Genomic DNA, 26,205 nt, shown 5'->3' with positions numbered 1-26,205 from the left:
TGAATTGTTTAAAATTATTAAAATACAAATGTTTTGAAAAATGATGAAATCAAGAATTTTGTTTAAAGAAATCAACTTTTGTTTTTTAATTGAAATTTAGTGTTTCAGTGGATATTGGATGATTGGTCATTTTGTATGATTTTTCTCTGCATCCATTCGCGATATTTTTCTAATCTATTTTGAAATATTGGATTTTTGATAGAAGTAGGCTATTTTCGCAAGTATTTTCTGATTTTCTAGGAATCCTTTATAAAATGAAATTAAAAGGTCCTTTGGAATTAACCTTTTGGAAAACTTTTCTTGCATTACTCCAACCTGGAATTTTAACCAAAAATTTTTATTAACTTTAAGTATCAACAAGAAAAAACTTTATTTTCAATACTAGTGTGTGAGAAATAGTACATTTTTGAAACGAATTGTGATTCGTTTAACATTTTTGATTGCAGTTTTAAATATATTTTAAAATGAAATGAAATTTTAACATCAGTGGCACGTGGATCGAATATAGTTTCGAAATGGCTATTTTCTCGAACTCACAGTTTTTTTATATATATAGAGTAAGAAGTTATTTAAAATGGTGACCTGTATATGTTAAATGAAATATTTAGTCAACGTGAACCATTTTATGATTCACCAACCGAATCGTTAAAGGTTTTTCCAAAAACTAGTTTTTCTCCATATGCTAGTTATGTAAATAAATGTTACATAAATAAACATTTTGTTCATGACCATAAATAATCGATACAAAATTGACGAAAATCAATCAAAAAAAAAATACTTTAACTTGTGCTTAGTTAAGAAGATGAAAACATTGCTACTTTGAATGTAACTGATGAACAGCTATTAAATCTATTAATGTATCATTCCGTTTGATTCGATATTAACAGTTGACTGCAAATATTGATTCCCCCAGCTACGTTTGAAATTAATTTCATTATTATTACTATTCATTGTCGCCTCGAAAAATTGATTGGATTTTTTTATGAATATAATTTTCAGGGAAAAATCTTTTCTTGGAAATAACCCTACATTACATCATTACCTGCGAACATGAACACGGCACGCAACAAAGTGGCGTCCCGGTTGCGAAAAAAAAGGATTTTAATTTGTTCGCTACAATGCAGAAAATTATTATTACATTGTATGTGAAAAACAACGAGGGTCGTAATTCGAAAATTAATTGGTTTTCGAATTGGTGCGGCAGAAAGTTCACCTCTTCTCGTTAGGAACCGAAATCATTATGCCACCCACAGACATGTGCCAGTGCATTTGGCACATGTGGTTCCTATTTTTTGTTAGGGGTTAACTTGGCTAAACTCTTCACTACGGTCTACCTTCCATTACCGCGGTTGAGTTGAGAGACTGCTTGTTCTACTGTGTGCATCTCTACCGGAGCTTGAGATTTACCTTCACGCAATGTCTGTTTGTCCGTGTTGTACATGCACACAATGCTCCACGAACAATGTACACAATACGGCATCCTGCTGGAAAAGGCGGGGACGTGGACAAGGCTGGTTAAAACCAACTCTCCAATTACTTTTTCACACCGCTAAAATTTGCCTGGACGGTACACTGAAAAAACCACCTACCAGAGCTGCAGAATGCTGGTGCTAAAGTGTTGAGTAAAGAGTATTTTCGTGCAAACCAGGTTTGAAGTTCGTTGCTTTTGGAGTGTAGTGCAAGTTTGTAACTAACAAGTAGTACATTTCAACTGGGTGATGCAACTGTTGATGCGGGGAAAATGGGGGGATTGCTGGGTTCTTGTGGTTATGTGCAATTTGCGGCGATGAGATATTCAACGCAATTTGTACACATTCTTCTGAATGATTTTCCTTTATGTCGTTTCGGACTATTTTTAATAAAAATAATAGAACAATTTCGATTGTTTTTGTGTTGCTTTAGCATAACAATAATCAATCAATTGTTTTGAAACGATGCGATGGGATACCTTAATAGTCGAATCACATGCGCTTAGAATACCTTTTGTGTCAATTTAACTTCCACAGAGGAATCCAATTGCTTTGTGTTTATAAATAAGATATTTGCTGCTCGGTTCATTCAAGCTCATTAATTAAAGTAACCACCATACTTCATTTGGTGATTTTCAGTTTTTTTCCCACACTGTACGATACGGCTGTTGAACTTAATTGAACCATCGTAACCTCCATGTGTTGAGCCCGGCGACAACACTGCTCTGTTGTGCAGCCTGAGCTAAGCATTGCAAGAGAAAATTTGTTGCTTGTGCATGCCAGTATAGGCGTTGAATCGGCCCGGTAACAATGTAACCGGTGCCAATAGGGCACGTATGTTGCCCAGCCTATGTATGGCACTCGAATAGACGGATGCCAGCATCATTGTAGTATCCTGCCAAGCGGCATGTTTGAGTGGCTGCTATAAGATACCATCACTGGTGGCCGTGGGTCGTTTCACAGACAACAACCGACGAGCGCGCAGGATTGCGGGCTGTTCCAGCAGCCGAGAGTGCTGTGTGCCCTTTAGCTTCAGGGATATGAGACATTCTAAAATCGTTACAACCAATAATGCTTGCCAAAACCGCAAGCCTATAATTTTCCTTTAGCATGAGTTTAATGGACTTTTTCAATGGGCCCTACTATTTTGTCTGCAGTTTTGCATTCTGTATTACCTGGGCGGCAGCTGTTGGGTTTTTTCCTCCCTAATAAGAAAATTCATTTCAAGTTGTTACATTTTGGTTTTGGCATAGTTTCAAAAATCAGGATTGCTTGCCAGATTGCTACGAAATGTTTAAGACAACGAATAAAACACTGGTTTATAAGTGGATAAAGTAGGGCCGGCACGAGTTTTGTAACTGCAGCAGCGAGTCGTCTCTAGAACAAAAAGTCCTCAATGTGTCGTCCCATTTGTTTTTTCTAAACCTGACGGGAAGTTAATTATTGAACGTAATTATTTTCTGTTACCTATAAATTATTAAGATTGCTGAATATACGAATAGTCGTTACTTTTTGTGGGTAAAACTAATGGGTTTTCTTTTTAATAAATTTTTAAAAAGTTTTTATGGGCACGACTATTTTTTTCCCAATGATAGATTGTGATTTTTGGAATATTACTTTAGGGGAAAATATATTGTTGTTAGTTTTCGCATTCAATACTTCAACCCTTAACTGAAATGAGAGGTAAATGTCAAGAAAAAAAAACAATTAAGTCCTAAAGAACACAAAAACAAATGATTAACGATCTTTAAAAAGGGGCCATACGTAACCCACGTGGTATTCTTTGATCAATTTCCGCACACCTCGTGGATGTTAAATATAAACAAAAAAAGATTTTTCAAACAGATTTTTAATCATCCGCTATACCCTTCTCATTAACAAATATTGTTAATTTTCTACTCATCTAAATAAATTTAAAAATTGGAAGAGGTTGTTTATAAGAAACGACCGCAAGATTAACGTTAAGGTTGACTAGATTATTTCCAGTTATACCACCCTACAACGCTCGAAAAAAAAAACATCTCATTCCTTCTGGCTCAGAGCGATCATTTGATAAGCTCCAACTTTATTTTTAGTTTTAAAGTTTTTCCTCAGTTTCGTAGCACAATGTACAAAAATGGTTTCTTGTGGACATTCTGTCGAGCCGGATCGATAGAACTCTCATGAAGGCAACAAAATAACATGTATTGTGTCGTGTAGCGTGGCTTGGAAGGAAAAAATGTTTCCTTCCCCGTGTCGTATGGACATTAGAACGGTAGACATTAGTATGAAGGTGGAAATTTTGCAGTGATGTCAAGCAATAACCGTCTTCTTCAAGACGTTTCACATCCTTGTTAATGAAGTGTTATGAATTTTCTAAAACGGACTCAGCACCGTGAGCAGTACTTGCTGAACTTTTCTTTTTGGAATAGGATTGGTTTCGCATATACCGCTTGTGATGCACAGTATCAATGTATCGTAATATACATCACACTGCTGCGTAATTACAGCAGCATCAAACTGCAATCAAAGTTGCAGTTTAGTCATAACCATTCATTATGCTCTTCCAAATATATTTAGTAGCCTTGAAAAAGGCTGGTTGCTGCAGTTGCAAATTTCATTCAATTATCGCATAAATGCTTCATGGTCCAGATAGCGCGCGATATCCACTCTGACATAGATTTTTCGCATGTTGTGGAATGAGATAACAGAAAAAATAGGTGTGACTAAAGTCGCAACCAACGTCCGTGTGTTATCGGCACAATCATGGAATGAATTATACATAAAACACAAAGCGCGCATTCTTAGTCAACTAGGTATATTCTGTCGACCTTGTTAGGGAAAGAAGCATTGCGCGACCAATCAGAGGTCGACATTTGCGTTTCGACAAGGCTTGACAATTTTCAATAGTACAATCGTTTGAACAATCAGATTACAACTTTCTGCATTTGGACGGGTGCTTGGTTGATTTTCCAATCGATTACTGCAAAAATTACGAAAATCGGTTGGAACCTGACTGAGCTTGAAACGGTTGAACATGGACAATTTTTATGACGCTCTCGATGTTTTTGATTTTTGAAATTGGATCCCTGTAATGAAATTGGTCCCCTGTATATGTTGCCGTTGGACGTAATTCTATGTCAAAAAAAAAAAAGGATTGTTTTTTTTATTTCTCGTGAAAGTTCCTATTTATTGAAGTGTAGGTTTTGGTAGCGATGAAAATCATTTAAAAATTGTAGGTGGGGTTATAAATATGACCTTACACTCAGCTCTGTTACTGCTGATGCTTCTTATCTCAAGAACAAATTTTATGAAATTTTATTTCTTCATTCTTTTGTAAGCGCTTCAATTTCAAACTGAATTTTCCAATTATCAACTGTCCATCAAATCCTTATCATTGTTTAAGCAACAAGATAACGATTTTTCATAAATTGGTCCAACACTAGTTATTAGGTATTAGATCACTGTTTAGAAAAAAAGGGACAAATTGCGATGCATTGTCTACTTAACCCTCTAGTGCCTAAGTTAATTTTTAGACGGACTTCGAAAAATCCACTATGGAAATTTATAAACAATTTTTAAGTATTGATTGAAGCTTTTCAGAGGTTTAATTGAAGTCCGTCTAAAGGCGGTACTGGGCACTCGAGGGTTAAATATTTATTTTATTTTCGAGATTAGTGCTATTCACTGCAACATAGGGCATCCGTTCTAATTGACCATTTTCTATCTGGCTGAAACTTTGCACAGATGTTTTTATGGACTAAAGATGTCATTTTTTGCTATCAGTGTAATTTAAAATCAAAATTCATTTCTAAAACCTGAATTAATCCACCAAGCAGTGCAGACACCCTTATTATACTAACTACAGGTCGGACTCGATTAACCGGAGAATCAATTATCCGGAATTTTATTTTTTTGGTGTTAGTTTTCAATTTTTATTGCGAAATTTTACCTTTACCATCCCTTCTGGCATCTTTGTTACCATTTATGTCACTTTCGGCATGTTCAAATAAGGTGAATATAATCAATGTCTAATTTATTTCTTTTGCTTCTCAAGGTTTTACCCCTTTTCGCCTCAGAAATAATTTCTGATTTCGCCACTGCTTCAAACAAGTAAAATAAAAAAACGGAAATATTTAGTTTATATTCGGTAATCGCAAATTTGAATATTTTTTCTGTGATTCGATTATCCAGGAAACTCGCTTATCCGGAACGAAATTTTTTTTGATGTTCCGGATAATCGAGTCCGACCTGTATTACTACATATGAACTTATTATGCCAGTAAACCATAAACCGTTTATATTTAAATTTAAAAGATAGTTTTCCAGAGAATGAACTAAATACGATGGTTTTCACAAATATTGTGAATGTCATCACTGGACTCTGGGTTACATTTTTTCGACCCCAAACCATTTTTTGTAAGCTGTCTAGGATAGAAACAACTTTTGAATTTTCGATATAATCGAACTGGCAAAAACAATGAAAATAACAATGACGAAGAATTCATTCTAGAACAGCAAACATGTTCGTCAGTTCATTGCAATACTATTGATATAATTTCCTATAATCCAAGCATAAATACCACAATGGCTTCGTTTTCAAAAATCGTAAAACCCAGAAAAGAACATAATGATTGTAGATTATGAATTAGCATCGACTATTTTCTACGAATTGCAGCAAAATTCCACAAACTTGCTCTCAAGAAATCATAGTTCAGAATTATACAGGAACGTGTTAAATGTTTTGTTACCATATAAAAATTATTTGAATCATACGTGTAATTAGCAACAAAAATCTTGATAAAATATGTGAGGATAAAATGCTAAAAGAGTTCATTGAAATTCATACAACTGCTGTTGAACGCTGTCAGTTTAATTCTATTTTAAAGGTTTTTCGCAAGACCTAAGGATTTTGGCTTTTTAAAGTGTATGCGAGAAAGTTACCCTTTTCCAAGGCCAAGGCTGTATGGTAAAATCCAAAACAATTTCAGAATTTTATGAAACTTGCTGCGACATCGAGAAGTGGAATAACACGGATACTTTGTTTGCACTGACTTGTAAACTAGAAAGCAATATTTATAATACACAAAAGCGTAGTGTACCAGATAAGTGAGAAGCGGACTTAAATAAGCATTCCGGTTCCCTCTGAAATATATTGAAAATTGTTAGTTAAGAACTAATAGAAACAAAACGTTCATTAAGGTTGGTAACGTCTCCGCTAACCACGCTCGACGCCAGGGTTCGGATCCCACCACCGACATAGGTGTCGATGGTTGTGAGGTTGATGGAAAAAATGATACTCCGTCGTTTAGACCATTGGGTCGAATCAAATGGTCTACTATCAGATACTCAGTTTGGCTTCCGCCGTGCCAAAGGAACGAATGATTGTCTTGCGTTGCTTTCAACAGATATTCAGCTGGCGTATGCTCGCAAAGAACAATTGGCGTCAGCATTCTTGGACATTAAGGGGGCTTTTGATTCCGTTTCTATTGACATTCTTTCGGGTTAACTTCACCGACAAGGATTTTCTCCAATTTTAAACAATTTTTTGCATAATTTGTTGTCCGAAAAGCATATGCATTTTACGCACGGCGATTTGGCAACTTTTCGCATTAGCTACATGGGTCTTCCCCAGGGCTCATGTTTAAGCCCCCTTCTTTACAATTTTTATGTAAATGACATCGACGAATGTCTGGCAAATTCATGCACGATAAGACAACTTGCAGACGACAGTGTAATCTCTGTTACAGGAGCCAAAGCTGCCGATTTGCAAGGACCATTGCAAGATACCTTGGACAATTTGTCTGAATGGGCTCTTAAGCTGGGTATCGAATTCTCTCCGGAGAAAACTGAGCTGGTCGTTTTTTCTAGGAAGCATAACCCAGCTCAGCTGCAGCTCCTACTAACGGGTAAAACGATCTCTCAGGTTTTAGTCGCTAAATATCTCGGGGTCTGGTTCGACTCCAAATGCACCTGGGCTTGTCATATTAGGTATCTGACACAAAAATGCCAACAGAGGATTAATTTTCTTCGTACGATTACCGGAACTTGGTGGGGTGCTCACCCAGGAGACCTTCTAAGGTTATACCAAACAACGATATTGTCAGTTCTTGAGTACGGCTGTTTCTGCTTTCGCTCCGCCGCGAACACGCACATTATAAAATTAGAGAGAATACAATATCGTTGTTTGCGTATTGCCTTGGGTTGCATGCAGTCGACCCATACGATGAGTCTTGAAGTGCTAGCGGGTATTCTTCCGTTGAAACATCGTTTTTGGAATCTCTCTTACCGGTTGCTAATTCGATGCACAGTTATGAACCCATTAGTAATTGAAAATTTCGAGAGGTTGGTCGTCCTTCAATCTCAATCCAGATTTATGACTTTATATTTTGACTATATGGCTCAAGATATTAATCCTTCTTCATACGATTCCTCCAATGTCGCACTTTTAGATACTTCTAATAATGCTATATTCTTCGACACCACCATGAAACAAGACATTTCTGGTATTCCGGATCAATTGCGACCCCAAGATATCCCTAAGATTTTTTCCAATAAGTTTAAACATGTTAGTTATGATAAAAGGTTTTACACTGACGGATCTAATCTAGATGAGTCCACTGGCTTCGATGTTTTCCACGAAAATTTTACCGCCTCCTACAAACTCGATGCTCCTGCTTCCGTGTACGTCGCAGAACTTGCTGCTATTCAGTACTCTCTTGGAATCATCGAAACCCTACCCATAGACCACTACTTCATCTTCACAGATAGTCTCAGTGCCATTGAGGCTCTGCGATCGATGAAGCCTGTGAAGCACACCCCGTATTTTCTGGGGAAAATACGGCGGTTTTTAAGTGCTTTAACAGATAAGAATTACCGGGTTACCTTAGCGTGGGTCCCTTCTCATTGCTCGATTCCGGGTAATGAAAAGGCTGACTCTTCAGCTAAGGTGGGTGCTATTGATGGCGATATTTATGAAAGACCAATTGCTTATGATGAATTTTATAGCATTTTGCGTCAGAGGACACTCAACAGTTGGCAATCATCATGGAATTCAGATGAACTGGGACGGTGGCTACATTCAATTGTTCCTAAGGTATCGACGAAAGCATGGTTCAAGGGGTTGGATGTCGGTCGGGACTTCCTTCGCGTGATGTCCAGACTTATGTCCAATCACTACACGTTAAACACGCATCTCTTTCGTATAGGGCTTATAGACAGTAATCACTGCGTTTGTGGCGATGGCTACCATGACATCGAGCATGTTGTTTGGTCGTGTGCCGAATTTTGTGATGTTAGGTCCGAGCTTATAGATTCCCTCCGGGCCCGAGGAAAACAACCGAACGTTCCCGTTAGAGACATTCTGGAAAGCGGTGATCTTCAGTACATGACACAACTGTACTGTTATTTGAAAAAGACTGACATTAAAATTCAATATTCTTTTGTCTATTTGTCAGAATACCCGTATACGACGCTGGAGACATGAACACGAAGAGCCTAAATCTATGTTTAAAAAACAAAAAAGAACACCAGTCGAAACACAAATAGATTATATATCTCAATTAGTTTTAAGCAAGAATTGTATCTCCCCACCTCTCACCTTAAATCCCCACTAGCTCGTAGTCGGCCGCGAGAATAAAAAAAAACCCTCCCTCTTTTCCCTGCTAACAGAATAAATACGAATTGTACTTGGCTCAGTAAAACAGAAAATGTATCGTGCCGTGTCAAATAAACTAATTTTAAACCAAAAAAACATTTTTTTGACCAGAAAAAAATTAAAAATAAACATTGAATTTCAATTCAAGAAAAAAAGTTGATTTTTTTTTAAAATAAACTTGACGTTAGTTGAAAGGCAACTTTAAAAAAAAGTCCAGGATGAAGAAATGAAAACTTTTTTTTTATGGTAGATTGATTTTTTTATAAAAATTCTAATTCGAACATTTTTCAAAAAAAAATTATTCTGATGATTTTAGAAGATGCAGAGAGTCATTTTAAATCAAAAAGCTCTTAACATACTTAAGGCATTAGTTTTTGAGTTATTTCTAATTTAAGCTCGAAAAATTATTAAAATTTAGGAAAATACACGTTTTTCTTAATTTGTCTAAATATGTTTGTCGTGCAACACTACGTACTTGTAAAGTACGCTAACAATATCCTTAAATATTTGTTTTCGTATATAAATACGATTGCACTTCTTTAGAAGTGTTGGTAACAGTTTGCATTTTGTGAAGATGAATAAAGTGAAAATGAAATACACCAAACCCAAGTGCTGTAAACCCTTTCCTGATCATCGGTGCTCATCAAGCTTACGTAAATTTAACGAGAACGTTATTGCAAAATTAGAAATATTGAAATATCAAGCCCATTTTAACACATCTTTATCAATTTGTGATTCATGTAGATTATATTGTATCGAAGTGAAAGATGAATTTGATCTCGAAGAGCATCCACACAATTCATTCATGAAACCATCAACATCAGGATGTGGAAGAAACATTCTACCGACGGAATTGCAACCTTCTGCATCTGTATACAAATTGGCGGAAATACCAGCAATCGTATCATCATATTCTCAAGAAAGAATTCAAAAAGAATACTCCAGAACACAGAAAATTGAGTTATTCAACAAAGGCCTAGCTGGAATCAACGTTTCACCGATATCACTGGCAAAGCTCAATCAGGGAAAATATCCTAAAAAAAGTATCTGAACATTACTGACGGTATAAGAAAAAACATTTTCGATTTTGATGCTGAAGATTACCTGGATTTATTGGCACGTAAAGCGAGAGACTTCGACGGATGATTTTGCAGTTAAAAGAAAAATTTACTGCGCCCGAATGCTCGAGGGAAGATAAAGTAAGAATACTTTCGGTTCTACCGAAATCTTGGAACCAACAAGCGGTAACAGAAAAGTTTGAAACAACGAAATACATTGTGAAACAGGCTCGGCGCATATCAGAGGTTAGTGGAATATAGGCTATTCCTGACGTGAGGCTTGGACATGGGTTGCCCCTGAAGGTGAAAAACGAGGTATTGCAGTTTTATGATAGTGACCAAGTCAGTAGAGCCATGCCAGGGCAAAGGGACTACGTTTCAGTGAGAAAACATGGTAAGCGACAGCATGTGCAAAAGCGACTCTTAATGAATGCAATTAGTGAGGCTTACGTTTATTTTAAAGATATCAGCAAAACTGATATTGGGTTGACTTCTTTTAGAGCTTTGAAACCTAAGCATTGTAAATTACTTGGAAGCTCAGGATCTCATAATATTTGTGTTTGTACTGATCACGAGAATACTGAATTGAAGATACACAGTCTCAAGAAATATTCATTCCAAAATGATTCTAAAATTTACTTTGAACAACTATTATGTAGCTCAACTATACGATCCAAATATTGTTATCTCCGCAAATGTGAACATTACCCAAGCCGTTTAGATTTTGAAAACAGTTTTTTCAAAAAACTTGAGGAACGTTGTACGAGAGAAATACCTTTCGAACAGTTGATTGCAACAGACCGATGTAATATAGAGACACTTGTGAAATCAATTAATGAATTTGTATCTTATTTTTGTGAAAAGTTGGAAAAGTTGATAACTCACGATCACATTAAAACTCAACAATCGACTTACATGAGAGAAGCAAAAAATAATTTGAAAGATGGTGAAGTTGTTATAGCGTGTGAGAAATCAGAGCTCTTTTCTTGAGAACCGTTCGCCTAATCGTCTTGTTGTCAAAGAATGAATTGTATATATTTGATCAAGCATTCCACTGAACGCATGGTTTTTGCTGTGGAACCACGGACAAATTAAGAAAAACGTGTCTTTCCTAAATTTTAATAATTTTTCGAGCTTAAATTAGAAAGAACTCGAAAACCAATGCCTTTAGAATGTTAACTACCAAGAGCTTTTTGATTCAAAATGACTCTCTGCATCTTTTAAAATCATCAGAATGAAGTTTTTTTGAAAAATGTTTGAATTTTTAAGAAGAAATCAATCTACCATAAAAAAATTATTTTTCATTTCTTCATCCTGGACTTATTTTAAAAATTGCGTATAAACATCAAGTTTATTAAAAAAAATTCAAAATTTCAACTTTTTTTTTAATTGAAATTTAATGTTTTTTTTTTTTAATTTTTTTGGTCAAAAAAAATTTTTTTTTGTACAGTGTATAATTTTTCGTTTGAACCAAAAAGGTTGAATTTCGACTCATCCGACCAAAACACAATGTGCCATTTAGTTGCACCCTAGTCTAAAAACTTTTTAGAAAATTCGGATCTTGCCAAAATGTGTCGCTTTTGAAGTAGAATAAAGTTTCCTGTGTACCTAGGTGGTCGATTTTGCTTCCATATGCCGAAGAAAACATGCCACTTTGCTGGATCTCTTCGCAGTATAACGATCCTAAACATACAGCATTAAAAACACGAAGATGATTTTTAAACGAAAATATAAAATTATTAGTTTGACCAGCGCAGACTCCTAGTTTTAATCCTTTATAAATTCTGTGGAAGATTGGGAAAGTCTAGGTTGCAAAGCATCACCCAAAGAATAAAACAGACTTATGGAACGTCGGACAGGCAGCGTGATATGCTAGTTCAGCTTCTACTCGTGAAAACCTGGTGGTAAACATACCCGGAAGATTGAATATGGCGATACACCAAGCCCCAGTGCTGAGTAGAGAAAATTTCCAGCTCGAAAAGATTCTCAACCTGCTCGGGAATCGAGCCCGATATCACAACCGTGTGGGAGAGCCAGCTGATTGACATCGCTAACCACAGAGCCACGGAGACCACTACACTAAAAACACCATCCCGATAAAGAGTCAGCCATGGAACAGTATCAAGTACTGCGAAACAAATGTCGACAAGTAGTTCGTGAAACGAAGCATGTCCCATGGGAAAGTGCTTAGACAATATCAGTAAAGAACAAACTCCCGCTGTGGTTTGGGGTCAGATCAACTCCATGAACGGAAACTGTCGAGCCACAGGTAGAATCCAATCCAGGTAGAATCCAATCCAGGATCCAGGAAACAATCATTCCATTACCTAGCTGCATTTCGAAGACAATGAAGAAATAATTGTAGGCGTAAAAAAGTCGTAAAATCCCGAGGGAATCTCGTTCACAATAGCATATAATTTAGGAATCGACCGTAATATTAATATAAATAATATTGAGCGGTCTTTAAATTTGGAACAATTATTTGATTCTGTCCAACGTTTCAACACCGGTTGGTTTCTTCATCAGGGAAAAAATGATAAGGTTCCTCGTCCTATGGCTTATCATTTTTTCCCTGATGAAGACACGACGGTGACGTTGGACAGAATCAAATAATTTTTCCAAATAAAAAGACCACTTAGCCGAAATCCCCCGATATGTTCACAATAGCGCTATAAACACCAAAGTACAATGCGCATTCTCGATCGGGAGTTCACATATAAGCCACATTTCGCCCAAGTTTAGGAACATTGCAGAACAAATGTGACCCTCCTTAAAACAATTTTCGTGTGCCGTGCGAGTAGTAGTCGAAAAACCAGCTTCAAAGTTGTCAAAATCCTAGTGAATTGCACGCTTCTCAATGGATTGGAAATATTATGCAGTACCTTCACAGAACTGATCGCTGTACTCTGCTCAACATACAACCAAACACGGAAAATAGTGTCGAATCTATATCTTTTTACTCCGTTTGAAATGATGTTACACCTCACCGTATCTAGAGGGTTTAGGGTTTTCTCGCCGAGAGGTCCAAATCCTTGCGAAACTTCACAGATTCAAGGACATGACTTCAGTCTTCTCAGCGGAATCAGTCACAATCTACACAGCAGCTACAACTCCATCAGACTCGCCAATTGCCATAATTAGAAATTCACTTAGCACGATCAAGGCACGCGAGTCTCTCTCAGACCGTCCCATGGATTCAGGCAAATCAATATCACGCCAACCTGGGCTACGTATTTATTCGAGAATCATGACAATACGGGGTTCCCGGAAACGCGGATGTAGATGGGCTAATATAAATGTGATGTAAAAACTTTTCTTACATGAGGTTAACTAGCCGCAGAACTGCAGACTATAAAAAACCAAATGTCATAAATGTTAGAAATGACTGAAACATCATGTCAAATAGGTTATAAATTCTGATAGTTTAAGAGGAAAAATATTGCAAAAAAGATAACATGCATGAGGTTTCCTTACGTTTCCTGAAAGGTTCAAGTTCTGCTACCCAACTGATCCGATAAACCAAAAATTGATTCAATAGTTTAAGTTTCTTTTCGGCTTAAGGTTAACTTTTTGGGAGTAAACATATGCGGTAATACTAAAGCGCGATACAATTACGTATAATTTTATTCTATGATGAGGTAAATTAGTTTTTGAACATTTCCAAATAACTGTGTTTTCCACCGAGAGAATATATTTTGCTATCTTTTTGTCGTCTGCTTTTAATTGATAATGAATTACTTTGTTCTAGAACGCTACAGTATCCAACTGATGCTGCTACTTTATGTTGATGTTAACCTGCATTGTGTCCATTTTGATCTTATCGGATGTAAACCGCCGTTTCTTCTTTTAAAAGCTGTGTTTTGAGCCCGCATTTATGTATTTTTCACCATTAAGCACTTCTTGATTGCGACCGTTACTGAAATGCTGAATTATTTTGTCTTCGCATTGGTATTTAAAATCCCGTATAGACGTTCGATACAGTTTAATATCAATTTAATACCTAGTTTCGATTTAATATGGATGTCTACGTGTAAAAGCTTATATTTCCGTTCCAACTTTCTTAGTTTTCTCGTACCACCCCCACCCCGCCCGAGCAACCCTGGTGTCGATTTGTAATTAATTGCATTTTTTCTGCTTCTCTCCCATTCAACCCCGAAACCCCGGTTTGCGCTTGGTGGTGGCAACAGGTAACCGCAGGACGGCCAGCGTGCGATCGGTCGGCTACAGCGATCTGTTTGTGCTCAGCAAGAAGGACATGTGGGACGTGCTGAAGGAATACCCGGCGGCCCGGGTGCGACTGGAGGCAATCGCCGTCAAACGGCTCGAAAAGTACAAGAAGGCCCCGCTCGAGAAAGGTAATGTCGGGATGAGCTAGCCCCCCTTTCCCCCTTTTCCACTCCTTTTCAGCTAATGTGTGCGTGCGTGTGGACGTGTAGATGGATGTGTGCATAATTTTGCATCGGTTAGGACTCTAGTAGTATTTTTTAATATCTTAGATTAGTATAAACAGGCTTCCAATTAAAAATACTTCTCTACAAGCCGATATAAGTTGAACTGTTTCAGATTTTTTTCTAACTAGTAAGTTTTAATAGAATTGCCTACACATCACTTTAAAATATTGACTTTCGAAAATGTTGTGTAGCAAAGATTTGTTTTTTTTTCTTTTTTTGTGGAAAAAGCTATAATAATGTATTTCATAGCTAGGAACTTTGTTTCCTATTACTAAAGTTTCCAAACTAACGAAAAAAACTGTATAAGAATTTAATTAGATTTAAAAGTCGTTCTTCAATAATAACTTCTGATTTTAAATGAATGTTGCACGAATTCTCATAAGTATTGTATTAATAAATTATTTCAATGTTTATAAATTTGCCGATAAAACTGTGAAAATACGTTTCCTGTTAAATTGGTGGTGTATGTAAAAAAAGTTTTACCACCTCTGCATGATTTTTCAACCTGCTGAAAATGAAGAAGATAGTTTGTCACTGAAAGAAATAAACTAAATTGTGTGTCGTTCTTTTCACTTCCAAAAAAAGTTGATTAATATGCAAAAATTGAGCAAAAAAGGATAAACATCCATTAAACTGATGAAGGTTTTGAAAGAAAATCAACAAAAAACAAATGCAATTCGTAGAGGCGGTAGATAAACTTTTTTTACTCACTGTATAATAATAGCATCGACAACTCAACTTCACAAGAGCATGACGGTTACTAGTACATGTAGCATAGACTAGGTTTCTTAGCGCACAACTCTAGAGCACGACACTCAGTCGTGGTGCAACCATGCACTGAATGACTGCTTGGCAATTTGTAGAACCCAATCGTAGCCGCTGATGGATGTCCTTTCTCGACAGCCATTTCCCTAGTGGTATCCTATACTTCTACAGCTCTCCTTGCGGCTCTCTCTCTCTTTCTGTACATAGCGTGTGCGTGTCTATCTCGTGTCGTATGTTCGATTAGATTTGTTATTGAGTGTTAATTATGTGCTATTTTTGCGATTGACTATCCGAACAAAAGTTGCTATGGGACGCTGCCAGTCGACGCCTGGACTAGTGGAAACGCGGGGCCGCACCACCATCGAGGATATGTGGATATCACCGATAACGGCGGTTACGTCTGCCGGCTCGATGGTACCGACATATCTGCCGCCGCCGGGCAGGTAAGGGGCTAGCCTCTCTTTCTCTCCGTACAACGTCGCCCAAAGCGTCAGGTCCTCCTGTGTGTGATTCCTCATCCCGACATTTCCATTTATTTAAAATAATATATGGACTGTAGTAGTAGTGCATTTGTCTCTAGAACTATCTGTTGAACAGCGCTGCATGTTAATTATCGTTTTTCTTTCAAGTTTCTCTTCCATAGCAGGATCGTTTGACTTCTAGGGCTCTACATTCGCGAGTGCGACTAAAGATTTGCCATGTTTGCCAATCTGGAGATACCAGCACATCTCAAACTCATCGAGCTTAGTGAGTCAGAGCCTTCGTGCTCTGATGTTAAAAAGTTTTCAACAATAGCTTTTAAACATATTCTGAAACAGATTTGTGCGTAAAGAAATAGAGAATATTGGAACTTATTACCGCCTTTTTTTCGTAAATCAATTCAAGAACTTGATCGTAAATTTAGTAGTGATTCGATTGTTATTATAATTGTATTTCGAATTCAATTATAACTGTGATTCTAATGTCGGATTTTTCGTGACTGGACTATGAGAGTAATCCCAGAAGCCTTTTGTCTGGTTATCGGGAAATTCAGAGACGCTCCATGTTTTTTATAATCAAAACAAATCCGGCATCCTTCTTGTCACCCGTCCAGCTAACTGAAGCCTAACATATTTCACCATGATCAATCATTGTGCACCACACATAATTCTTCAATTTTCCAACAAATATTGGAGCAGGATCTTACGTTCGAAGTCTCAAAGTACCTTTCGTCACAAAGCAACACCAAGGGAATAAGCGTCTACTAGAGCCAAAAATTTGTGCGGGCGGACCGCAGAAAGGATCCTGGTTGCGGCTACTATCCGTGTCTTTATTTCGTGACTAATGCCGTTGTCGCGCGTTACGAGAATATCGAGGCACATGTGTTCGTCGACTTCTTCAAGGATATCCCCATCTATCACAATCTTAGTACCTACACTTGACGAACTCACACACCATGTACTTGGTTTTGGTAGAGTTGATGATCAGTCCATGTATTTCACAATTTTCTATAACTCGTTGCTCCTAACTGAATCTTACGCCGCCTTGAAGTGTATGAACAGATGATGGGTCTATAATTTTATTTTTCTTAGCTTGCTAAAGATTTTACAGATGTTGAACATTAGGACTGGTTTTGATGGCATGAATGATTTCCCTCTGCGTGTTGAGTGGAATGATGTTCTTTGAAACTACGAAGTTAACCTTACTGCGTCAACTGTCTCCGCTATCCTATTGTATGCTATCGCTAAATTTGTTCCCTTGAAGATCAAGCGTGAACCAGAGAAACCAGTTTGAACAAACGTCGACCTCAATTCCCTGGACAAGATGAAGCGCTCAAGTCTTCGACGACGGAACAAGTGCGGTAAGGACTCCACTTGGTCCAGCAAACATTAACTACAAGCAACTGAATGATCGTCTGTACGCCGCTTTTCAGATCTTATGGTTAACCCCAAAAATTTTGAGCGGTACATTAACGACCGAAGGAAGCAATCCAGGCTGCTCTTTACGATGAACAATGCAAAATGGTTCAGAAACCGAATGTAGGGAGGAATTTTGATCTAGAGTTCGATAGCAATAGTCTAGAGAAAAATTCCCTACTACAAAATTATTAGGCGCTTATTCTTGATGAAATCAGCAGTCTATTTTTATCTTTGGAAAAAGGAAAAAAAATGTTCCGCAATGATCTAGTTCATTTAATTTGAGATAACTTTGTAGACAAAAAATGATTTTCCGTTAAAAACAACCGATTTGTGTTAAAAAAAACGATTTTTTGGTCAAATCGTATTTTTATTTAGATTTACACATTACAATTGTTTTCTCATGGCTTTTGGAGCTTTATAATGAAAAAATTTTTTGCATGCTGCAATCAGGAATATCCCCATTCTCTTCAAAGTTATTGATGTTTTTTTAACTACACCATTTTCATTCGTTCGTCGTTCTTTTTGGGACAAACGTAAAAAAATATTTCTGATCTCTGAAGTGTACATTTTACTCTACATATGATTTTTTTTATATATGTACTATTTCGTGTTTGAGTGCGTTCAATTTGAAAACATGATAAAAGTTAGAATAATTTAATTATTTTGCATATTTTTAATTTTTTGGTATTTTTCTTAAAACCAGTAACGAATACCTTAAATTCGATCCAAAAACATCAAATATCGACCAGTTGAATCAAATGTTAGAAATTTTTGAAATAATATACACTGGATTCTCTTTTTAAGCGATTGATACGTGCGCGCAAAAAAAGAATCGCGTAAAAAAAATCGCGTAATTTCGAACAAATCGCGTAATTTGGAGCAAATCGCGTAAAAAAGATCGCGTCGTTACAAAACCTTTCGCTATGTGGTAAGTGTGTGTGTGTGTGTGTGTGTATGTGTGTGTATGTTTGTGTGTGTGTTACATATTGGTTCAAAAACAATATTTCCCATGTCACACATCGCGTAATTTCAAGAAAATCGCGTAAAAAAATCGCGTAATTTCGAAAAAATCGCGTAAAATAAAATCACGTATAAAAAAGTCGCGTAAAAACAGAATTCAATGTAATATAAAAAAACGCAATTTATCACTTTATTTAGGAATTGGCCACCCTGACGACCAGACAAAATTATGCGTTTTATTATTTTCGATGAAGATTAAATGACACGAATTTTGAGCAAAATTGAAGCACTTGAAGTAACCAGTTGCGGAAGAGAGTTGCCAGAAATAAACGGCTTAGAGCTTTTCAAGCTTTAAAATTCGTTAAAAGACAATTTTGATGTGAAATGTGGAAAAACAAAAGTAAGAGTAAAAAATACTGAATACATACTGAATCGCTTATTTCCAAAGATAGAAGAAAACTTTTTTCACAGTATTACCTGAATTAACGGGGCTACAATATTGGAGGGTAACTTTTTCCCTCTATCTACAAAAGATAAAAAAGGTGGACTTCTGATTTCATTAAAATTTTGGCCATCCTAATTTTTTATATCATGGAAATGGGCGCCTCATCATATGTGACAACTTTTAGAATAAAGTTTCTAGATTGTGCTATCGAACTCTAGATCCAAATTTCTCTCTACGATTCCCGACTGACGCCTCCAACTATCATCATCACCAATGATAGGGTCAAGGCAGCAGGCAGTGCTCTACCGGATGAGGTCCAGATGAGATCCCTTCGCTTGTTTTAAAATTGCTGCTTAGTGTGTCCTTCACCTGCTGGAAAGACTCGTATGTGTTCCCGGTCTGTAAGGCTATAAGTAAATCAATTCGAATGACAGTGCACAGTGGTCCAGGAATGCAATTTAGCGGAACAAAATTAATAACTCCGGATCGTGTTGGTTTTTTGAGATAGTGTTTTCGGCAATGTTCATGAGTATCATCAAGGAATATTTTTGTATGAAAATATTTGTACTAAACTTGTACTAAACTAGTACAAAATTTTTTCTTCTTCATTTTTTTCAATTTAGGAGGATGCTCTCTTTTACAAAGTTGTTTATTAACCAATAATATAAAACTCTTCTAAAGTCACAACTATTCAAGAAGCCATAGTGTATGAGATATTGATTTTTTTGTACAAAATGGACAAAAAACTTTTATTTATTTTACTTTTCAAGTGTACTAACGAATTCTATGAGTTTCTAACTATAAATCTTTAAAATTTTAAACTTTGTCTGATGATTAGTATCTTTAAAAAAATATACTATTTGATTAAAAAAATCATTTCATAAGATTTAAATAGTTCATTTTAAATATAGAACTAAATATTTCTAGAACAACAGAATTCTTATTTAATTCTCTTTAACATCTCCGAAGACATTTGGCATATTATTGGAAACAAAATAGTACTTTTATTTTCTAATTTTTAAGAATTTTACAAAATTACACACAGAGTAAAAGCTTCAAAAAGTTCCGTTTTTGTTTTTAAAAAAATCGTTTTTTTAAATATCTAAAAATGTACATGCCATAGCCATCCTAATTCTGCGGCAAAGTCCAAAATTTCAAGGATTTATGATTAGAAACTCATAAATTTTGTTTGTATACTAAGAAAAAAATAAATAAAATGGAAATAAAAAACGCCTTGAATTTGGGGTAATCGGTTCTATTATTGTCAGGTGTCACCTATTATAGTCCCGGGGGTGAATGATGTCCTAGAGCGTTAATTTCTTGCATGATTGTTCTTCATAATGCAGATTATTTTCCAGCAAAAGATTAGTTTCCAATGACTCATATAAAAACGCGTTTTTCTCGGCTTACTGAAAATGCAAATGGGACTGACATGCTATGCGTAGCAGTACAATGTTTGAAAAAAATGTGCTCGAAAACAAAAATGCTTTCTTCAACTACCCGGTTTTGTTTCGTGCACTGACAGCCGAAAGTGCATACCGGAACGTCTAGGGTATCGGACTGCTTTGGTATGTTTTTTTACAACAGTCTAGTGTAAAACCGGCCGAAGAAAACCGCTGCCGAAGTGGTCCGATGCCCTATTCGAAATATTTGTCACTCCGCAATCATGGCAATGAATCTTGAGACAATTGTCTACGGCTAGCCATGCTCGCGAGTAGGAAAGTAGACGCGAGTAGGAGAGTAGACACGAGTGTGTGCCTATGATTTCGGAAGCGAATGAAAGTTTGCGTCCGTGCTTAAAAAAAATTGTTGTTGTGCAAGGAAAGAAAAGGAAAAAAATCACAAGAAGGTTGTATGCAAAGCCACGACCGCAAGGTTGAAGTAGAATACTTTTACAAGAAAGATAACCTGGCTGCTTGCGTGTCAGTCATTTTTTCTAGTAAATAAACGTTGACCGTTCATTGGCAGTATTGTAATTTCTTTTTGTCTGATTTTTTGAATGAAGTTCATTGGATATTTTTAAATTTTGTGCAAATGAGAAGTTGAAGTGCTGCCGAATTGTAATATGCACATTTAGTACGACATCATTAAACGGGAACGGAACAAAGGCTACGGTTATGCAGAACGCGAATGCCGGCGCGATGCGATTCGCCTTACCGTGGTGAAATGTACAGCTCTTTTTAAGGCGAAGTAGAGCTATACATTTCAACAGATTTCGTCTTGCCGAATCGCATCGCGCCGTTATTTGCGTTCTGCATGACCGTAGCCAAACACTAAGCGACGCAAACACGTAATAATAGTCAGAGTATGCATGTAGATGAAGATAATTAACTTTGGATTATAGCGCAAAACGAGAAAATATTAACTCTTCAAATAATCATTTGTGTTCTTCAAATTTCAGTTGTTCAATTTAATATCCGTTGAAATGTTTGTTTATTATCTGATGAAGCTCTTATATAGGCCAAATGATGCATTCCTAATTTACTAGGTCCATAACTCTGCCGACCGTGCTTGGGAAAGCGCGGTATAACGACCAATCAGAGGTCGAATTTTGTGTTTTGACAAGGCTTAAGAGTTTTCAATAGTACAATAGTTCGAATGATAAAATTGCAATTTCATGCATTTGGTAGGAATCTTAGAAGATTTTCTAATCGATTGCTGCAAAAACGAAGGAAATCCATCGAAAACTAACCGATTTATTAGCATTTGAAATTTTTCTCACTTTTTTCAGTTTTAGATTTACATTTTACATCCCTATGTAGCCAAACTTCCTGAGAGAAGTATTCTTATTCAAAATTAAATCTTCATTAATTCATTTGTTGTCCTTATAAGAACATTTGTTCAATTTATCATAGGATGTAGTGTTTATCTTACATCTCTGTGTTACCTTGATAGTGAGGACTAAGGCGCACGGTCAACACAATGAGAAAGGTGTTTTCACATTGAAAACTAGACACGGCTTTACTGGAGGAAGTGTTGGCAAATGCATCTACCGCTAATACCACCGCTATCATACAAAAGCGCGTCGTTCCATGTGGGGAATATCAAGAACGAAAAATGACGCGCGTCTAAGCATAACCCGAACTGTTTCGCCGTGCTGCTCCCATTTACCTTTACATCGGCCTCAGGCAAGTACCGGCTGCACCTGCATCTATCGCTGAGGCTGTCACTATACTGCTATTGGTACCAAAAGCTATTAACTCTTCAAATAAGTGTGTTATTTGTTCTCAAAAGAACAATTGTTCAATTCAAAATCGGATTTACGCAATCGCATCTCTGTAATATTACCGACAATAATATTCTTCTGAACAAACTGATACAACTTTTCAATTAGGCCTCTGCCATAATAGACGCGAAAAGCGACGCGAACCGATTCGCTCAGCTGTAGGTTAATGTACAGCCATCAGTAGAGCTGTACATCAACCTACGGCCGAGCGAATCGGTTCGCGCCGCTTCTCGCGTCTACTATGGCAGAGGCCTTAGAGGAAGTTGCTGGCTGATGTATTCACTTCATGCAAGCCTGCTGCTGATGCTTCCCGCTACCACACTGAAACAGCATTTTAGTGAAGGGAGTGTCGTTGCATCAGCTGACCCTGCTACTATCGATGCTGATATACCCGCTGCAACAGCTACGCTATGCATAGCCATGCCACAGTTGTGGCCGCTATACGCTGGCCCAACTGCTGAGCAACTGCAACGCTATCCGTAGCCGCCATTGGTATCCGCTGTACCTGCATCTGCTGGCCCTGCTGCTATCGATGGTGAGATCCGCTGAAACTGCTACGCTTAACCGCAGCCATTCCACAGTTGTGGCCGCTATCCGCTATCGATGGTACCCACTTCTCGCTCCCGCTGCTGCTAAGGGAGGACTGCTGTCGTCGCTGTTAAGAACTACTATAAGCGGCTTCGACTAAAACAGGCTCTTATATAGGGATGAAAATAGGAATGAATTATTTTACGTACGTGGTGGAATGATATAACTTGAAAAATATGTGTGAATTCATTCTGGTTCAGAGCGATCATTTGATAAGCTCCACCTCTTTTTTCAGTTTCTAAAGTTTTTCCTCAGTTTCGTAGCACGGATGCACAAAAATGATTTCTTGTCGAGCCGGACCGATAGCACTCTCATTGAAGCAACAAAATAACATGTTTTGTGTCGTGTTGTGCAGCTTGGTTGAAGAAAATGTTCCCGTCCCCATGTCGCATGTAAGCAGATTATTGCGTTCAGTAGACAGTAGATAGTGTATCCAGCGAATAAACACCGATGGTGCTCTCACACACGCAACGGTTTTAACCCGTATCTTATTGCGGTTTGTAACATCAAGCGATTTCGTTTGCTCGCTGTTGCGTGTTGCATCATGTTGCAACTTGGCAGCTTGGAGACGACGAAATTCTGTTTATGCTGATTGATTGAATCGACTTCATATTAGCTCTGCATAGTCGAACTAACTGCTTTTGTGAATGCGTACTAACAGGGCAGTTTATTATTCAATGTCGGTTATGCTGATCGCAGCCTTTGCGCTGCCCCTACAGTGGGGGGTTTACTAAATAAAGTGAAAATTAGACAACTACAACAGAATTTGATTGCATCCCGCACAGAATGCCTGCTTGTGTTGATTCCAGAAAATTATTAACCTTCAATTATTTTTTTATGTGCCTTGAAAAAAGCATGTTGCGGTTCAAAATCGGTTGCTAATTACAATCTTTGAGCTGCTCTAACATTGGGGGAATTAAGATACACGGACAACATGCACTGTGGAAGCTATTTCACATTCAGTAAATTAGACGGGTGCGACAAATTTAAATTGCTGAATGCAACCCAGAATGCTTGCTTGCGTTGTCAAAAATTATTAACTTTCAATGACTTGTTTATTTGCCTTCAAAAAGGCATTTTGATTTTCAAAATTGGATTTCCTGATGGCAATCTTCATGCTGCCCCAACACGGGGGGAATAATGGCTGTCTGGCGACACACGCTGAGAAAAACCGCGCTGCTCCTGAGACGTGGTGACCAACCACAGGGCTAGAGCTGCTGCTAAGGAAGGACGACTGCTGTTGTCGCTGTCTAGAACTATTATGAGCGGCTCCGGCTGAAACAGGCTCTTATATAGGCCAAAAAGCATGTTTTGAATTGCAAGGTATATGATCCTGTCGACCGTGCTTGGGAAGCAAGCCTATAACGACCAATCAGAGGTCGAATTTTTCATTTTGACAAGGCTTGACTATTTTCAATAGTACAATAGTGTGAATAATAAAATTACAATTATCTTATTTTGGGAAGAATCTTAGAAGATTTTCCAATCTATTGCTGCAAGAACGAAGGAAATCCATCGAATACTAACCGATTTATTAGCATTTGAAATTGGACATATTTTTCACTTTTTTCGGTTTTAGATTTTCATTTCACATCCCTATGTAGCCGAACTTCCTGAGAGAAGTATTCTACTTCAAAACGAGAACTAGCTTGAATGGAGAATACCCCAGTGTGTGAAAAAGGACTGCATGGAAAGAAAATCATCATCAAATTTGAAGAACCTATCATGTATATTTTGTTTATAGGCCCAAAACATGATCTGTGCAAAATTTTAGCTCAATCGGACATAATTCGGCACACCTGAATCATCAAAGCGCTAAAAGTTGTGATTTTTGACCCTCAAAAATCTACCAAGGAGGAGTACCTAAATGAATTCTTCAAATTTTAATATATTTTAGTGTTGGCTCTTTAAATGACTCACAACTTTCTTCAACCCCCATATAAATTATTTTAGTGTTTATTAGGCAAAAAAAAAGTGTTTATAATGATTCATAGTGATTTTACCGAAGCCCGTCTAGAAATTAACTTGGGCACTAGAGAGTTTAGATGCCCAATGAACATTCAAATAATTTCTATGTGGTTTAAAGTGAGTTGTGAGTCATTCAAGAAGCCACCACTAAAATATTCCATGTTATGCTATCGATTGCACAAAAACGACTAAGTCGATTTTCGGGCACCATTTTTTTCTTGGAGATAACACCAGATCTCGACGGTTTATGCTTTCATGTGGCCTCGTACTCCCCTTTTGGTAGATTCTCAAGGGCAAAAAACCACAACTCTGACCACTTTGAGACACCCATAAATCATATCCGATTAAGCGGAAATTTTGCGCAGGCAAATTTTTGGCCTAATTAACAAATAGCTCTTGAAATTTTACAGGACCTTTTTTGCTTTCACTATAATAATTCTGATTGCAACCTGTTTCTACTGAGATGAAAAAACAATCGAAACAATGGAAATGGCATCGGTTTTCTGTAATGCGTGTGGAATAATTTTCTCGATAATCTCCTGAGAACGAACGCATAACGACGGATAATCTCAATTGTTAGGTTTTTTATTCAGCCAAAAATGAGTACTGAGGTGAAAATGCAAAACGATAGTCATCAGATTTTCTTATGAGCTTTTGATCTTTTATCTGGGGCATCAATTTTGATAGTTCGATAGAAATTGTGGGTTGATATTCTTTTTAAAGAAATTTAAAGTCTATTCTTGACTTTCTAACTGTAACTGACTTTGAGTGAGACCAGAACTTCTTAAGACCTTCGTTAGATAATAATCAGCATAATACTCATTCGAAGACAGAACCTTGTTGACTTTTTTGTTGACAGCCGATCTAGAGTTAAAAACTCACTTGGGAGCGAAATTATTCGGAACATGTCTTATTATCTTAACATAACAAGCTTGTCTGCAGTGTCGAGGCAATGTAATTTTTAGCCTGTTAACCCTGAAAATATAATTATATTTTGATATGCGTAAAGAGATTATCATGCGTCAAATTGACTCTCGACTTTTAAAAAATTGAAATTGCAATTTTTTCTGCATAAGTTATCAATGAATGGTCATTACGATGATCACACATCTTTAAACAACAAACACCAGAATATAGGTTTTAATATTCATTTATTGATCGAGAAAAAACGAGAAAAAACCAACGCACTGTCAGCAAAAAATGGAAAATATTGCTGAAAGAGAGGAGTAAAATTGACGCAGACTACCCTTACTAACACGCAGAGAATCCTGAGTAAGAATCCCCAGGATACCGATTAACACGGTGACGAAATCGTGAAAGGAATCGCAAACACGATCCGGAGGATTCCCATTCACGATTCTTATTCAAGAATCCTAGAGCCATGTACAGGGCGTTCCTGAGGATTCTTTTTTCAGGAATCCTTTTCAATGACGCTCACGAATCCAATGTGAGGAATCCTAGAGAATCTGTGCGAATCGTATGTGTTCGTCCGGGGTTAAAGTGTTAAATATCCAATGATCTGTACGGTTTTATGTCTTAAAGAATTTTTTGAGTTTCACGTACTGTTGACCAAACAATCTTGTCTTGGATCTTATCCGAAACTGGTATCATGGATAAGGTCTTACCTGAATGGCCATAAACTCGGTATTTTAATGACTCCTGTGTTTTTTCCCGTTTTTGCAATTTGACTGGAGTGCTTCAATGCTTGAGACTACTGTTTTTTACTCGACAGGATTTTTTC

General features: G+C 37.1%; 1 protein-coding gene across 7 annotated transcripts in view; it reads left to right on the top strand.

Annotated features, from left to right (window-relative positions):
* Positions 1 to 26,205, top strand: part of LOC129725431 (cyclic nucleotide-gated channel rod photoreceptor subunit alpha) — a 444,338-nt gene that overhangs the window by 405,614 nt on the left and 12,519 nt on the right. For 6 of the 7 annotated variants that reach the window (XM_055681274.1, XM_055681280.1, XM_055681278.1 and 3 more), the window contains 2 exons: positions 14,351 to 14,518; positions 15,681 to 15,822. In XM_055681274.1, coding sequence (XP_055537249.1) covers positions 14,351 to 14,518; positions 15,681 to 15,822 — 310 coding nt within the window. The remainder of the gene's footprint in view (positions 1 to 14,350; positions 14,519 to 15,680; positions 15,823 to 26,205) is intronic. The other variant, XM_055681279.1, reaches the window with a different exon arrangement.

The sequence above is a fragment of the Wyeomyia smithii genome, chromosome 2 (assembly GCF_029784165.1).
Source record: "Wyeomyia smithii strain HCP4-BCI-WySm-NY-G18 chromosome 2, ASM2978416v1, whole genome shotgun sequence".
Lineage (NCBI taxonomy): Eukaryota > Metazoa > Arthropoda > Insecta > Diptera > Culicidae > Wyeomyia > Wyeomyia smithii.
The sequence above is the reverse complement of the archived record's forward strand: the minus strand, read 5'-3'. Positions and strand labels throughout refer to the sequence as shown.